The following is a 16,692-nucleotide window of genomic DNA, read 5'->3' as shown; positions in this document are numbered from 1 at the left end:
GTCCACATGATCCACACCAGTAATAAAGGCCTGTAATAAATGTGATGGAGGAGGTGAACAATAGACAATAGTAGTTTTAACACATGCATGTCATCCCAGAATTAAATTATTAGCATTAAATTGATGATAAATCAGAAGTAATGTTGTGCTGTTGAAGAAATATTATTGATCAAGGATGGAATAACTTCAACTTCTTTAACGTGCATGTACGTGGGATGAAAATAATATGATTATAATGAGATCAATTATGCAACGACAATAATTAAAAGAAAATGCAACAAAATTGTAAACCAATAAATGTATTACCAAGATGTAACGGATACAGATAACGAGTGCAGTAACACGTCTGTGTACAATAACAAAATACACAGATATTTTAAACTAATAGCTGGACAGTTAATACTGTAGTGATACATCAATAAGGTTCCACTAAGTAGATTATTGACATCTCATAACGTCACTGTGTCAACACAGGACTGTAGAAGTGTTCTTTCGGATTTGCACTGCCCTGAATGCATCTTATCACCTGTTTCTTTCACAGCCACAAGTGGTAAGTAAAGGCACCTTCAACCTCTAAAGAGTTTGAAATTTCACATCAGTCAAACTAGTTGTAGTTTGGCCTACATCATACAGCGTATTAAGAAAACTAAAATAGCATAGTGGTAAATGTGTGTATCTATTTACAAGGGAATAATTAAATACATACAAAAAATAAATTAACAAAACTTTCCAGGAAAATATCATACAGCATCTGAGTGGTGTACACTGCCAGCTGCATGAGTGCAGCATGTCACAGGATCAAGTTTTTCAACTGGAGCTGCAAGAAAAAAAAAAAGAAAAAAAAGAGAATTAAAAGAAATAAATCAATAAAAACCAAAGTAGAACTTATAAAGTAAAACACAGAAGGATGTCTGGCTACCTGTCAGCAGCATCCTGGTCAGCCTCTGCGCTGCTCTCTGCTTTGGATGCAGAAGTTCGCAATTTACTGGGATCTGAAAAATAATAAAGATGAAGTTTTATCACTTCTGTCCACACAAGCTAAAGTGAAATATGAGCAGTGGTAACGCAGGTCAAGCCCCTTCACCTTGTATCCAGCGGATCTGGGTCGCTGGGCCATAGCCCTGCTCGTTCTTGGCTGCGATGCGGAAGACGACAGCTGGCCGGTTAGAGGAAGAGCAGTCAATGTGGGCGTTCTCCAAGTGGGTGGAGCTGACTGAACAGGATGTCTTGGTGCCACGGTAGATCCGGATGAAGGCCAACTGACCTGGGCGCTCCGAGCTGGTGGAGCGGCTTTTCTTCACTGCCATGTACATGGAATACTCCAGGATCCGTCCTGATGGTGAAGATGGAGCCTCCCATGTGATGTGGACTGAATCGTTGGCCTGTTTAAAAAAAAAAAAAAAAAAAAAAAAAAACATAACAAATTGTTCAGTCTTAAAAATTTAACTCCTTCATTTCCACATGTTCCTGTTGTGATTTCTTTGCTTTCTGCATCTGATTTTCTTTCACGTCACCTTGGTAATTTTGACAGCAGATGGTGCTCCGGGGAAACCGGGCTGGCAGGTCTTGAACTCGCTGACTGGGCTGAAATCTCCCTGGCCAAAGCAGTTGATGCCTGCAACTCTGAACCTGTAGGTCTGACCTGGAGCCAGCTCCTGCTTCTCCCTGCCCTGGAAGTCCTGAGACCCCGGCAGCTTCCTCTAGAGAAGGGAAAGAATGGAGAGAGCGAGTGGATGTAGTGTTTGTGGACATGGCTAAATAATATCATATAATATATATTTCAGATTTTATTAAGACACTATAATGTTAATGCTAAAGCTAATCAATATAGAGTATAGTATAATAAAAACCCACCTCTTTACTATTTGGAGGCCAGCTGCTGATGGCTGTTGCCACCTGCTCGCTCTCAGCAGGGAGAAAGTAGTGGCTGACCTCAGAGAACAGTGTTTTGAACACACCAACATCAAACCATGCAGCTTCCTCTGAAACCTTCTCGACCTAGAAGCGACAGTTTATAGTCTCGGTTCAAAAAGAAGCTAAATAATAAAGCCAACAATTACAATTTAAAAGTAGATCTGACCTGATCTGTATGAAGAGGTTGTTTATCTGTCACAAGAAAAAAACAATCAAGTTAGTAGTAGTTGTATAGTTTATTCCAGGCAACACAGGTAAATATCAAACAAGATAAAGGTAATGCACTTCACTTTTTTGTGCAAAAAAAGTGAAGTGCATGACTATCATCATTACCTGAATGTTGCTGAGGTGAGTTGCTAACCTGCTTCTCTTGTCCCGTAGCTACAACAAACACAAACATGGAGAATACAAAACATCAAATATGTCAAAGCTCAGATACTTAAGAAACACCACATGCTTGATGACATCTTGGTAGATAAAGGTAGTTCAGACAAAACTAACGCTTAGGTGTACAATCTTACATTTTGAAATAGAGCAGAGACGATACTTCTATAAAACACAATCACTGACACAAGTATGAAAGAGCAAAAAAATTATTGAGAAAACCAGCATCAACAAAACCTACTGCAGTGTTTATGATGAGCGTCTTCCAGCTCTCTCCCAGCATTCAATGCTCCCTCTGCTGAGCCACTGGTGGATTTCACTGATGTCTCCTGTAGTGCCAGAGCACCCTGAAATCAAGAGAAATTAAAGAATGTGCCTTAAATGTTTTAAAGGCAGATTTAAACTAAGTCATTTGGCAGACACTGACATCTTTTATGTAAAGATAAGGTACAAAGTAAGCAACAAATCTAAGTTAAAAAAAAAAAGAGCAAAAACTGGGCCACTGCTCTTGTAGTCTGCAGTGACTCCACCACTGTCACAAGGATCATAGCCATCATTTAGCCAGACTAATTGACATCAGAGGTTGTTCAGAGATGTGAAAAGATTTTTTTTATTGCTTGATGTTTCAATTTCTGACCAAATGAACAGAACAAAAAGCAAAAGAAATTGCTCCTAACATGTGCAGTGTGAATGCCCCAGTGAAGAAATAACCTCAGCCTGTTCAGTAAACTGAATGCTAGTAATGTAACATTTAGAGGTGTAACATGATACGTATGTCACATCTACCTGAACTGATGCTTCATTTTCCCTATTAGTGGTTCCTTCATTTTGAGCTTGAAGAGACTGGACACCTGAGAAAAGAGAGTAAAGCAAAAAATGTACTTTAAAGACTCTATTGATATGTTTTACACCCCTGACCAATATGATGTAAATTTTTCATTGTCATATTTTTCCAGTGTCTAAATAATGTATTTTAGTTTTTTCCACTCGAATCCATTTTATCGCTTGCTTACACACCTGCACGGTCTGCAAGCTTCCCCTTCTGTTCATCTGTTACAGCTGGATTAACTGGTGTAGCTTTTGGATCACTGGCTGCACTGGGAGGGCAAACAGGCTGAATCTGAAGGATGTAGCAATCTGCTGCCGCCAGAGGGCGCCATGCCACATGAAGCATGCTGACTGTGGATTTGATGAGTAACACGGGCTCTGGGGAGGCTGGTCGATCTGGCCGCAGAGGACAGGGTATCATATTAGGTACATAAACTTTCTAAATTGTTTCTATCACACATTTGAAAATAAGTCCTCACCTGTCTCTAAATACCAGAGGTCCTTGCAGCAGACCTGGTAGTTCCAGCTCTTACGGTATCCATCTCGGCCGCTCCAAATATAAAGTCTGGACCCAAAACTGGCGGCGCAGTGGCCGGCCCTAGCTCTGGGTGTACAGGCATACAGATCATCACTCTGCGGCCCCTGGCTTTGAAGCTGGGCCTCGATATCATCCTGTTCCACAGGGCCGACATTCTGCCAGCTCATAGTGTCTATGACAAGAAAAGAGCAGTGAACTCACCCCCATGGACTAAATCAAATACAAGAGACAACACCCAAAATGAGATTGGTGTTATAACAGTCTTAGATTAGCTTCAGTTTTAACAAAATGTGTAAGACTGTTAAAACCTTAAATTGTTCTCTGACGTTTTGTCAAAAGTGAACCTGTAAAGCTGCTGATCAGTCTTTTCATATGATTCAGAGAGAACTTTTGTATTTATTAGAACAATTAATGTATAATCAATGAAATCAGTCAAACATAAATCTAAGATTCTAACATTTTCAATTACACTGAACAATTTACCTAACCTCTAACAACCAACTGATTTTTTACACTCGCGTGACTGTGTTATTCAGTGAGATGTACTGACCTAAGTTGAGCACACTTAAGGAGTTAGTGCAGATCCATTCAGTTCCTAAAGCGATGTGTTTGTCTGACTCTGGAATAGGAATCCAGCCTCCAAAAATGTACATCCTGCAGACAGATGGACACAATGTAGTTTGTAAAGAAAGCCTCATATAGTCAGGTTTCACATACAAACTAGAAATCCTCAGATATGTGACACAGACAATGATGAATCCCTTACCTGTTTCCTATGACATTAGCTGAGTGAAGACTTCTAGGAAGTGGTGTGGTACCACTTGTCTCAGGCTTTGACCAAACCATTGTGTCTGATGGAGAGAGAAGGACAGACATAAAGACTTTTCAAACATCCAAATAGTTGCTTCTGACTGTTGCTGCTCAGACATACAGATGTGCAGAAAGGTCTAAACCTGGCAATGCAAAGAGAAATGAAATCATGTTAATAGCAACACGTGAAATGGTGGAGGTACAGCAACAAGTCTACAGACTTGACAAGAAGAGAAAGAATTAACAGTGAGAGTTTTAGGTGTTAATTATATAACATTAGCTTGTTTAAGCTAACAAAATGACACCTAATAAGGTGAACTGAGTGCTGCTCATAACGTTACTACACCACTGACACTACTGTTCAACTGTGTGTGCAGCAGCTTCTGTGGTTTTCTTTGAACTGTGTGTAATAATTTTGATCTATCACGAATACAGTTGCGTTATCTATAATTTGCATTCTTTTTTTCATTTTCCAGGGAGCTGGGCACCAAAGCAGAAATGCCATGCCACAATAAATTAGTTGATGGCTTTTATGGTTCTATATTTTTATATAATATTGCTTTGTTTTAAATAGCGGGATTCGCCACACTCTGGTTGATGGAATGGAAGTAAAGAATTCACATTGAAATACATTAGTTTATTTTTAGCTGTAGTATCATACAGCCTAAGTACTACTGGTGCCGACTACCAATTTTCTGTTATCATAACATCCTTATTTGCATTAATTCAATATAGCATCTTAGGAATGCAAAACTATGGATTTTCCTTTTTGAGATTTGCAGTGTCTTAAAAGGACGCCTTACCGAGGTCTAGCTGCCACAGGTCGTTTAACCGGCATCCTTGCATCCCTCCAAAGATATAGAGCTTCGGAGAGCCGATGCCAGTGTAGGCAACCGAGGTATGGGACTCCCGTGCTGAGGGACCACCACCCTTTGTCTCTGGGATGCTCCAGCCTCTTGCCCCTGATATAGATTGCAGCTCCAACTCATAGAAGTCACTCAAGTACCTAAGATGGTAAGACATCAAACAGTTTTTCGTATGTTTGTAACCATTTTATGACTTTTTCTGGTAGTTTTTCTTTCTGTCATTTTGTTTATTTGTGGTTGTCACGTCTTCATGTAAGACTTCATTACAGTTATTAAACACTTAAACACTTTTCTTTAAACACAACAGAGGCACATAGTTTACTAAACAGAGTGTAAGTGAGCAGTTCTATTCTCATCCTGCATATAGGCTATTGAATATCCACAGAGAGAGAGAGAGAGAGAAACACCATATATATGTGTGTAAGGACACAATACCTTGGCACATTGCCGTTGGGGTCTTCACTATCATTAGCCAGACCTCCAAACAGGTAACACTTATTGCCTGTAAGAGTGAAGCTGTGTCCAATCCGGGCGCATGGAGGCGAGCCATTCCTTGGTGCTCTGGGTTTCAGCTTTTTCCACAGCCAGCGGCTAGCCTGTGTGGCACAAAGGTCCAGAGAGGAGAGATTAAAAATGTTCTACATAAGAGCAGCAGGGAACACCACAAAATAAATACAGCAATATCACCTGAAGTTCATAGAGGTTGTTGGTGTATTTTCCAAACTCCACCATGCCGCCAAATACCAGTATTCTGGTGCCTTCACAGACGAAGCCATGAGCAGCACAGCCAGGTGGGATGTCCCCCCTCACCGCAGGCAGGAACCACTGTTTAGAAACTATGAAAATGAGCAGCTATTAGACATGCTGGTGAAGGCTTCATCCGCTTTACGTAATCCATTTGTAAACAGCTTGTACTTACACAGCTTTTTGATGTTTGAGGTAATGTTTAACTAGCTGGATAAACATTACCACAAACATTAGCTTAAGTTACACTCCTACACGGGACAACAGTATCTTAGCCTTAGTCAGCATCTAAGTCTATGTTGACTTATCTTGCTTTTTTTGTTATGATTGAAGTGTTTTCCATTTGCTATACCAAACCATACCAACTAGCTAAATGACTGCTAGCCTACTTTTATGCTCGTCGTTCTGTTAAACCATTAATCTAACAAGTAGCTAAATACTGAAGCTAGCTAGAAAGCTCAACTCACGGTTTAGCGTTATTTTACATGAACACAACCATACTACTGCGACTAGAGGAGCGCTAATGCTAAAATTGTATGGGGCTTTTTAAGAAACTAATATTCACGACAAGGGGCCTGTTAGCTTGCTGTGGACTTTAGCACTCGTGTGCAAGCTAAAAACATTAGCCGCTGACCTGCTACTTAGCGTCCAGCTAACGGTAGCCTACCAGTGTTGTAAACATGGAGGTCCTCCGCTATCCCTTCGTTTCCACCACCGAACACAATTATCAGCTCCCGTATTGCTGCAGCTCGGTGTCCGTGTCTGGACCGCGGTATCACCCCTGTAACGGACTGCACTTTCCTCCATTGCAACTCCTCCGTCCCAGTAGTCATCTTCCCGTTAGGGAGCATGAAGTTTGGCGCTGTTGACGTTTCAAAGAAGGGGGCGGAGCCACGGGGGTAACAGGAAGCGCAACCAGAGAGGTGAGGACGTGAGAAGACGTCTCACTCTGCCTCGTTTATCGGCTACCAAATTTAAGCGCAGGTTTGCCTGGTTTTCTCAAGGATGGAACATACATAAATATTTGTTAAAATGTGTCACTACTGGGGAGATTTCTGTCATCAGGTGTCATCAGGGTACACTAGCACGCTGGATATGAGGACATTCAACAAGGAAAGTCTGCTACTGAGTTGCCCTTGTGCAATTTAGAAGTTTTGGAGCTTGACCAATACAGGGGGACTGAAAATCCGAATTTGTCAGTCTCTGTGTTGTAGTCTTTAACACTGCAGCTACACAGCTGAGTTCAGGTGCTTCAGCAGCTGAAGACAGCTGTTTTATCCTCCCACCAGTTTAAAGATGAACTTTTTAGGCAGTGCATATCATAGCCTATATGCGTTCAGCTGCTCCATCAATTGTGTCCAAGAGCCTTTGGCACAGCTATGACATTTATATATAAACATTATTATTGTTATTATTATTAATACACAGGAATAGTAGTGTGTTCAAATGTATGCAGCTATTACAACAACGTTATAAAAAGGTTGGGCAATAATTTTAGGTTACTGAAAATCCCGAACTTGACCTTTTGTGTGTGTGTGCGTGTATGTGTGTGTGTGTGTGTGTGTGTGTGTAACAGGAACCCCTTCTGGTGAGCAGGAAGAGGGTGACGTCAGTTGTGAGTTGCCTCAGAAATGAGTGTAGTCCGAATTACAATATTTGTCTTTGTGCGTGCGTGTGTGTGTGTGTGTGTGTGTGTGTGTGTGTGTGTGTGTGTGTGTGTGTGTGTTAGCGAAAGCGTTAGAGAGAGAGAGAGAATGTGTGTGTGTGTGTGTGAGCGCATCTGCCTTTGGGCTATTTGAATGCATGAGCTAAGGTGTGTGCAAGGTGTGTGCAAGTCTGAAAGTGTGTGTGTGTGTGTGTGTGTGTGTGTGTGTGTGTGTGTGTGTGTGTGTGTGTGTGTGTGTGTGTGAGAGAGAGAGAGAGAGAGAGAGAGAGAGTGAGCGCACGCGCGTGCGGTCCCGTGGTCTCTGTGTGTGTGAGTGCGTAAGAGAGACTGAAGGAAGGGGTGTGTTTATGGGAAATAGTGATTCCGTGTGTGTGTGTGTGTGTGTGTGTGTTTACACAGACGGGAATACTGCGCCAGAGGAAGTGCGCCGGTTCTCCGTCTGTGCGTCCCGACTTCCTGCTCTGAGGCAGGAGAGAGAAGAGCTGCGGATCCGTTTTCAGACAGCAGCAGCGGCAGGAGCATGGAGCCCCAATACAACACACTCTCCCCGATTTAAGACACACACACACACACACACACACACACACGGGCAGACGAGGAGCAGCGACCATCCACAGGAGGGTAGGTGCACGGTTAACTTTCCTTCTCCCTACAACTTTCTGGATTTATGTGTGCGTAAAAGATCCACATAAGCTGTTTTATATTAGTTGTTGGGATATTTATTGAAACCTGATCAAGTTCAGATATTCATTGTCAGTTCGAAAACGACGCTGAAGCCGTGCGTAAAGTGTTAAAGCTGTGCGTAAAAAAGCTTACAGCTGCGCGTAAGGCCTTAAAGCTCCGTCTCCGATTTGGCAAAGGCGTATGCGTAAAGTTGCCACAAATTCATTATCCTGTACTTAAATATAAAAACAAGGAAAATAGGTTAGTGTTCCAACTGCTGTGCAAAAATCAACCGTGGCTCCTTTAAAAATCTAGTAGTAGACTTTCTGGTTTGTCTGGACTTCGCAGACTAATTGCCATGCGCTTCCGGATTGAAGCTGGCAGCAGACAACATCTTGAAAATGAGTCACTGGTGCAAAACAAAGAACCATTTGAGTTCCAGCAGAACCCCTCTCCCTCCTATACACACACATACTCCCAAAAATAAGAAATGACCAGCCCAAAGAAAATTGATAGAGAGTCATGTGGCTTTTGGTTTGGTTTGTTGCTGCTAGATTGAAGAGTTTGTGTCCAAAGTACACAAGAGTGTATATATGATATATTCTTTTTTGGAGAAAGAAAATGTTTACACGTGGGTCATATATGAGCTTAAACTCACAGTGGGAGGTGGTTCAGATACAGTCAAGCTGTAAGCTGTAATACTAAGGAGTAGTGCGCCATACCGGTTTCCCGTTAAATTCCATAAATCAACATTTCTTGCTGTTGATTTATTCAAGTCCAGACTTGTTATGAGGGAAATTTCAGTGTGAAAGCATGGTTCAAACAGAGTCTGACATCAGGACATACTGTTGATGCACTCTAATTACATTGTTGTGTGTGTGTATATGTGTGTATATGTGTGTGGGTGTGTGTGGTGTTCAGGTGGTCAAGACAATTTAATCATCCGCTAAGTGTTAACAATAACAGATCATTATACACAGAAAAAAAACATATGTGTGTTTGTTCCTGGTATTTCCCGGTGACAGGAAGTTCTACCTCCCAGAGAGTAAAGGCCTTTCTCGGGGAGAGACACCCCTAAAGCTGAATGACAGGAAGTCCTGGTTTAGACAGACAGACAGACAGAACTGCAGGTCTTCCATCACTTAACACACACACCCATGCAGGAAAAAGGAAGCGAGGGTATGGTTGGTTGTGTGTGTGTGTGTGTGTGTGTGTGTGTGTGTTCATGTTGGTGGCATATTGTTTGCATCACATGCACTTTCTCCTGTCGTTTTCCTTTTATTGTTAGCCTTGCCTTACGGATTCATGTGTTGTCAGTAAAGTAGGTAACTATCACTACTCATAGGGGATCATGTTGGAAACCCTTTTGCTTCAGTGCTTCCCCAGATGTAGTTGTCGTAGACAGCTCTGATGCAACTGCAAAGTCTCATATTGTCATGGCTGCAAATTAAATCTGGTTTTAACGACGTATTATTTCCTGACAATAAGGCCCTTGATGGCATAAATGATCTGACTGAGGCAAGAGAAGAATGAAAAAAGTGACAGACACACAGATTCTCACAGACAGTCAGTGGTTTCCAGGTAAACACGTCGGTTAGACTCGTGCTTGTCTTGGCAGAGGGTCATTGACCACATCCTGCTTTATCACTATGGAAACATTTGAAAACCAACCAACGTCTGGCCATCTCCTTCTCTTTCTCTCCGTTTCACTCTCTCACTCGCACACACACACACACACACACACAGAATATTTTCAAGACATTTCAATGCAAGTGAAGAATTATAAATATACAAAAGAAAAAAAGAAATACACTTACAGTGTCGTTTATTAACAGTACATAAGGCAGCAATAGATTTACTTTACAACAATGGTAGAAAGCTTCTCAAATGATTTAGAAATCTGTCACCTGTTAACACTTCTGGTATTCTTTTACATTTCTGGCCTTGTATTTAGAAGAAAAAAATAGCAATTAGGGGCCTGAATTGTTTCAAATAATCATCTCAGGGAGATGTACATGTAAAATCCATTACAATGATCATTAGATGGTCTGACCTCATCAGTGAAAGAAGGCTGAATTAAAAGATTTAAAGTGACATCTCATATTTCATGAGGTATCACCTGCATGTGTTGTGTTTTTCTGCTCGTTGATTCATTTTTTTTTTTTAAAGTTTATGAACTCAAACTTGGATGTATTACTGGAACTGCACCGTTGAGTGTGAGGAAGCCAAACCCTGTGGGTCAGTGAGATGCAGACTGAATATTTTGTGTGTTCAAGATCAGACTCGGTTCAGTTACAGTAAGTTGTTTGCCCCGTGGAGCCTTTATACTGTTTACATGTTTGTGTTGTTGTGTGTTTGCGGGTTCACAGTTCGGGACAGGAAATTCCCGGTGTTGGGCATGGTCAGCACTGTTATGCTTGTGGCTTATAGTGGGGTTTGCATCACAGGAAGGACAAGGATACACATTTATGTTGACGTCAACAATCCTCCTCCTCTCCATCCGCCCACCCTCCTCCTTTGTTTCCTTCCCTCTTTTTATGTCTGCTGAGCATCTGTGAAATGATTTATACATGACATTTTAAAGTTAAATTACCTATGTAACTCTTTCATCATACAGAAAGCCTACGTAGTAATTTTATCAGTGTTTCACTTCTCAATATTCCTGCACACAGCTCAAATGTGTGACCTTTAATAGTAGGTGTTAAAGCTGCTGCTCAATCAGTAACTAATGTGTAATGTGGAAGTCGCTCATTGTGACAGTTTTATAAGCTGATAATACACGAATGAGGCGTTTACAGCTTGTTTTCCCCAAGAGGCCAATACAATATTTAAAGGTAGAAAATTAGGACCACATTTCCCATGAGCCTCCTGACTTTCTTTTCTTGAACAATCTATTATCACAATAAACTGAAAGCTGTTTTCTCAGGAAAGTTGTGGTACAAAGCAATTCCATACATTTCTATCTATATGACTGCAGGACAGTTGAGGCCATTACAGGCTGACGGTCAATCAGTGATGATACACTGCGACACGTGTGGGCTGCATTCGATTTTATTGTGTCTTACTTCTGTGTGACCTTTGCAGCCTGTGTCTCTGGTGTCCTCTGATCATGGAGAGCTCCATCACACTCTGGCAGTTCCTGCTGCAGCTGCTGCTCGACCAAAGCCACAAACATCTCATCTGCTGGACGTCCCACGATGGCGAGTTCAAGCTACTCAAGTCTGAGGAAGTGGCCAAACTGTGGGGGCTACGCAAGAACAAGACCAACATGAACTACGACAAGCTGAGCAGAGCCCTGCGCTACTACTATGACAAAGTGAGCAACATATGTAAATTCTCTAAGTGGTTTAAAGGTGCTTTATGTCCTTGGGGCCATAAACCCAACTGAAAACTGATATTGTGTCTTGTTTCTTCTGTAGAACATCATCAAAAAGGTAATAGGTCAGAAGTTTGTCTACAAGTTCGTGTCATTCCCTGAGATTCTGAAGATGGACCCAGCGATGGTGGAGTCAGGCCGTATCAGCGAGGAAAGTGGGGGGGCAACATCAGAGCCTGAGGCTGAAGACGAGGACGGGGGTGGGAGAAACCAATACCTCCCCTCAGGCCTGTACTCTCCATTCACCGTCAGCTCCCTGCAATCCCTAGAGTCACAATGGCCGATCAAGACAGAGCCCAGAACCGACCGGCATGACGACAGCTCCTCTGTTATCCGATTCGTATCCTCCCTCCCCTCAACCCCGCCGCCATCCTCAACTGACACCTCACATGCCTCCAGGCCATCGCCCCAGCAGCGGCGCTTGTCCTCCTGTTCCTCCTCCCCGCCTCAGAGCCCCACCCACGTACAATGGAGGGGGCAGAGCCAGAGCACAGATACTGATGAGCTAGAACAGAGTGCTCAACCTCTAAACCTGTCATCAGGTCAGAGGGAGAGGGAGAGGTCGCAGAGCACAACCACACCAGAGAGAAGGGGATTAGCCGGTGGGGCACATTCGAAGGGCAAGAAACCCAAAGGCCTGGAAATCTCCACCCCTTCCCTGCTCCTGACAGGAAGTGACCTCGTCTCAATCGCCCTCAACAGTCCCGCGCTGCCTTCAGGGTCCCTGACCCCTGCTTTCCTCACTGCACAGGTACCCTTTCACACCATAACACGTTCAGCACCACCGTACACATACTAGCCCTTCAGTAGGTCAGATAAGGAAGGAGAACAAGAGTTACAGACAAAGGAGGAGGAGAAGTGATTTTGGAGGAAGAGAGGCCGACTTGTAGACAGGGAGGAGATGGAAAGAGGTAAGCGGAAAGAAAGGAGGAGGCGACGGAGGAAGAGGGGGAGGTTTATAAGTGAAGCCATATGTTTCTGAAGCTCCTGATTCACTGGCAACAACACACTGACCAAACCAGGACAGTCTGACTACATTGAGGCATTCAGCTGAGTATCCAGACTGAGTAATCACACACTGCTGCATCACTGACGGAAAACAAAAGTGTACGCTAAAACATTCATCAGTCGACGTGTGTAGCGTGTTCACGTGAACACTGCGTTGATGTCAGTGCCTACAACTCCTTTTCTACTTTGAAGTATACCTCCAAAAAAGGTCGAATTAAAGCTGCGAACCTGCTGTCACAATGAATGACAGCGAAGCCAAAAACAACTGCCCTTCTCTGATTGGTCAGAAGGGTGAGCCTCGCTCAAAAACCTTTAGAAGGGGAAATCTCTGCACTGCTGCCAGTTTTAGATCAGCATGCGTAAGGGTGGTGAACAGTATCTGAGGTACAGTGACACATGGGCAATGTGCTGCCCTGTATCGCAGGAAGTTTGAGACAGCTTCATGCCACAAAAACAGATCTTAAAATATGACTTTAGTCATTTTAGCCCTTTAAGACAGCCAGTAGTGGAGGGAAGACAGGAAATGAGGGAGGAGGTCTATGGGGAATGACAAATGCAAACCAGAGACCTTGTGGTCCATGGTCAGTGCTTTACATTCAGCAGAATTAGCCATACAGCATTAGTTAGTGGAAAATGTGTTCAATTGTATTTCTGCGATTGTGTTTGTGCTGAACCAGAAAGTAAAACAGAAGAAAAACAGATTTCAGTGAAGTTTCCTGGCCTACATGGACTCAGTCTGCCAGGTTAGTGTGTCTGGGAGACATGAGTTCACTAGAGGGCAGACTTGGCCAGGAGTTCTGGGTGAGACTGAATGACATGACAACGCCACCACAGCTCTGGAGACTCTCAGCCAGAACAAACACCTAAGTATTTCTCCACTGACATTTCTTTTTGGGTTTTGTGTGTGCAGGCTCCATCTGGTCTGCTGCTCACTCCCAGTCCTCTACTGTCCAACATTCACTTCTGGTCCAACCTGAGTCCAGTGGGACCCCTTAGCCCCGCCCAGCTGCAGAGCCACGCCCCCCTCTTCCAGGTAACATTAACTTTTTTTTTTTTTTTTTTTTTTAAATACACACGAGGATCTCCAGTGTCTGCTGGCTTTCTTCTGAATGAGGATGGCACAAGTGTTCGGGCAGTAGCTGTAGTAAGGATGGAATAGAGTAGAATGAACAACAACAATCATGTGAAGTTGGATCATCAATTTCAGAAACGTATTAAAAAAGTGTTGGAGAAGTCGTCAAATGTCCAGTTTCAAAATAGTGTGGAGGAGGGGGTTTTCACAGTCTGACTACATGGAAGCATATTGATGACTTAATCCTGGATTTTACCTGATACGTCCTATTCCCTTTTGGACTCTTTCTGCTTGTTGCTTGTTAAACTATGTTTACCATGGATGGATACTAAATCTCTGCCAATAAACCGTCCTGTTACATCTGTATTTACAGCCAATCCCTCACTCTTAACTGCAGCGCCTGTGTAGTGAATTCACACTGCAGTTGTTTTCACACAGTTGTGTGTGTGTGTGTGTGATTCACCGTGTGCCAGGGTTTCAAAATAACCTACAGATGTTTCCGTTCTGGTCCGGACAAGACGAAGGGGCAACTTCCTGTTGGCGAGGGGGAAAAGGGAGAGGGCTGATTGGTCAGGAGCCCCTTCCACCCATTGCAACCTAGCCACTAGCTTTAACTTTAAGGTGCCAGTGTATTCCATCGTAACTGCTTGTTGCTCTGATCTGAAGATCTCCTCCTCCAGACCATACCTTATTGAAATCAGCCTGAGGGAATGCAGGGGAATTTGTGTCCGATGACACAACCCAACGTGGTCTGACTGGTCAGCTGTGTGGAGGTCAAAAACGAGCCAGCTGTTGAAGTTTCTCTAGCTCCCCATGTGTGAATAGCCAATCACACGTCTGCTAATGTGCCCTATGATACATCTCCTTTAATCCCCTAGGTGTAGGAGATTCGAATGCTACTGTCTTTGGTGACTCCTGGTGGTCGTATTGAAAAATGACTTAATTTCCATCATCATATGGAAATAGCCGACTTAGATTTTTATAATTGTGCCGTCTCCTTGGATCATTTCCAGCTTTTAACCGTCACTGTCTCCCTGCAGTTTCCCACACTGTTGAACGGACCCATCCCGGTGCCTTTGCCCAACGTGGATGCTCCAACTCCTTTGCTTCTGTCCTCCAGCTCCCACAAGTCCTGATGTCGGCCTGAGTCCTATTAGAGAGACCTGAACCAAGACCAACCCCCCCCCCCCCCCCACCCCCCCCCCCCCCCCGAGTCTTTTTACACTTTGATATGAAACCTGTTTCTTTACATCTATTAAGAAGATACAGGGAATTCACTCTGGGGCTTTGCTCTCTGAGAAGAGTGTTTGCATTTTCTTTTTGTGTTCACTACAGTTTAACTGCTCTTGTTCTTTACGTCTGTGTTCGGTGTTTTTTCCTCTTTTCAGGATGCAAATGAAAAGAAGCTGAAACCAAAGAAATTAACTGGAGGTCAGACCTCATCTCTGTCTTCTTGGTTTAAATTTCAGTGGTAAACACTGGCTGGAATTAAATATGTTATTGTTCTTTCTCCCCCCCTCCCTGACTAATCTCAGTATCCACATGTCTGACTCAAACGACAAAGATCTGGATAAAAACATTCAAGAATTATGAGATAACAAGAGATAGCACAGATAGACAGTGATGACAATATCTACGTCTTGTAATTTGTTTTCTGTACAGTTTAAACAAGATGTGGTAATAATGTATTATTATACAGATTTAAGAGTGCTTTAAAGTTTATCTTTTTTTAACACATTCAAATAAGAACAAGTCCGGATCTGGATTCTTTGAGTCATACATGTGGCCACGTGAGCTGAAAACCCCGACTCCTAGCAGAACGCCTGCTAGCTAGAGTGCCGAAATGCTCTGAAAGTCCTCATTTTGTATTTTGCATTGCTTTGACGAGTATACTTGACGCTGTGAACTTTTCTCTCTTGTATAGTTTTGTGCTTTTAAAAAAAAAAAAAAGGAAAAAAACACCATACTTTTAAGCTTTGTACCAGCTGTGCCTTCAATATTGTCAAATGTTTGTAAATGTATTAAGCTTTCCAGGTCAAAATTGCACAAAAGTTCTTTGTAAGATGCCTCCTGGTTATTTTTTATACAGAAATCAATGGAAGTTTATTCTCAGTGATTTGCTTGTGTTGAATTGTTTTTTAGCTGTTTTTTTTTTTTTTTTTTTTTTATTAGAAAGAAATGTTACTGTGTTTTTGGAATAAAATTAATTACTTTGCATAATAACTGTAGTCATTTTAGCTGGTGATAACCATTTTCACTCCACAAAGAAGGACTGCTGCACAGGCGCTTTATGAAACAGATTAAATTTACTTCCAATGGTTATGAGAAATAAATAGTTCCAGTAAAAAGAGTCACACACCAACTGTTCGCCGGCAGCTCAGTGTTTCAGAGAGGTCGAGTTCACAACACAGCAGGCCTTCCACGCCTAAGGCGCGCACACTCACTCACACACACACACACACACACACATCCACGTTCAGACATGTTCACATAAATCCAGGTCATTCATTCATTTGAAAAAAGTACAGTTTTACAATGATAAATATTGAGCTGTTGTAGAAATCTCCTCTCGTGCATGTTACTGCTGTTCATATACAGGAAGTTTGATTAGCAGAAACACAGCTGGCAGTTCATAGTAGAACAATCCTGTCTCCTTATCTTTATGTCGTAGCACAAATCTGTAGAAAACTTCACAATCACTGTTGAAAAGTTCGCAAGATTATTACACTATTACTGCAAACTGTGTTAAAGTTAATGTTACATTAATACTCTGTTATCACGGAGTTTATCAAGCATTAGTGGTGCTCATGGCACTTTCCTAGC

At 42.5% G+C, this 16,692-nt stretch overlaps 2 protein-coding genes across 2 annotated transcripts; one reads left to right on the top strand and one right to left on the bottom strand.

The window, feature by feature from the left end:
• Nucleotides 1–179: 179 nt before the first annotated feature.
• Nucleotides 180–6,970, bottom strand: hcfc2 (host cell factor C2). Its single transcript, XM_026361177.1, has 17 exons — nucleotides 6,752–6,970; nucleotides 6,028–6,176; nucleotides 5,776–5,936; nucleotides 5,278–5,480; nucleotides 4,431–4,515; nucleotides 4,215–4,318; nucleotides 3,606–3,836; nucleotides 3,316–3,522; nucleotides 3,085–3,149; nucleotides 2,540–2,645; nucleotides 2,248–2,295; nucleotides 2,081–2,106; nucleotides 1,855–1,998; nucleotides 1,515–1,700; nucleotides 1,085–1,382; nucleotides 920–992; nucleotides 180–817 (listed from the first exon to the last, which is right to left on the bottom strand). Exons 1-17 carry the CDS (start codon nucleotides 6,933–6,935, stop codon nucleotides 808–810), a joined length of 2,280 nt encoding a protein of 759 aa, XP_026216962.1. The 5' UTR covers nucleotides 6,936–6,970; the 3' UTR covers nucleotides 180–807.
• Nucleotides 6,971–8,098: 1,128 nt separating this feature from the next.
• On the top strand, nucleotides 8,099–15,046 carry elk3 (ETS transcription factor ELK3). The gene is made up of 5 exons (XM_026362539.1): nucleotides 8,099–8,371; nucleotides 11,498–11,729; nucleotides 11,833–12,540; nucleotides 13,708–13,830; nucleotides 14,910–15,046. Exons 2-5 carry the CDS (start codon nucleotides 11,523–11,525, stop codon nucleotides 15,003–15,005), a joined length of 1,134 nt encoding a protein of 377 aa, XP_026218324.1. The 5' UTR covers nucleotides 8,099–8,371; nucleotides 11,498–11,522; the 3' UTR covers nucleotides 15,006–15,046.
• Nucleotides 15,047–16,692: the final 1,646 nt, after the last annotated feature.

The sequence above is a fragment of the Anabas testudineus genome, chromosome 23 (genome assembly GCF_900324465.2).
Source record: "Anabas testudineus chromosome 23, fAnaTes1.2, whole genome shotgun sequence".
Classification (NCBI taxonomy): domain Eukaryota; kingdom Metazoa; phylum Chordata; class Actinopteri; order Anabantiformes; family Anabantidae; genus Anabas; species Anabas testudineus.
This window is presented reverse-complemented; position numbering and strand designations above follow the sequence as displayed.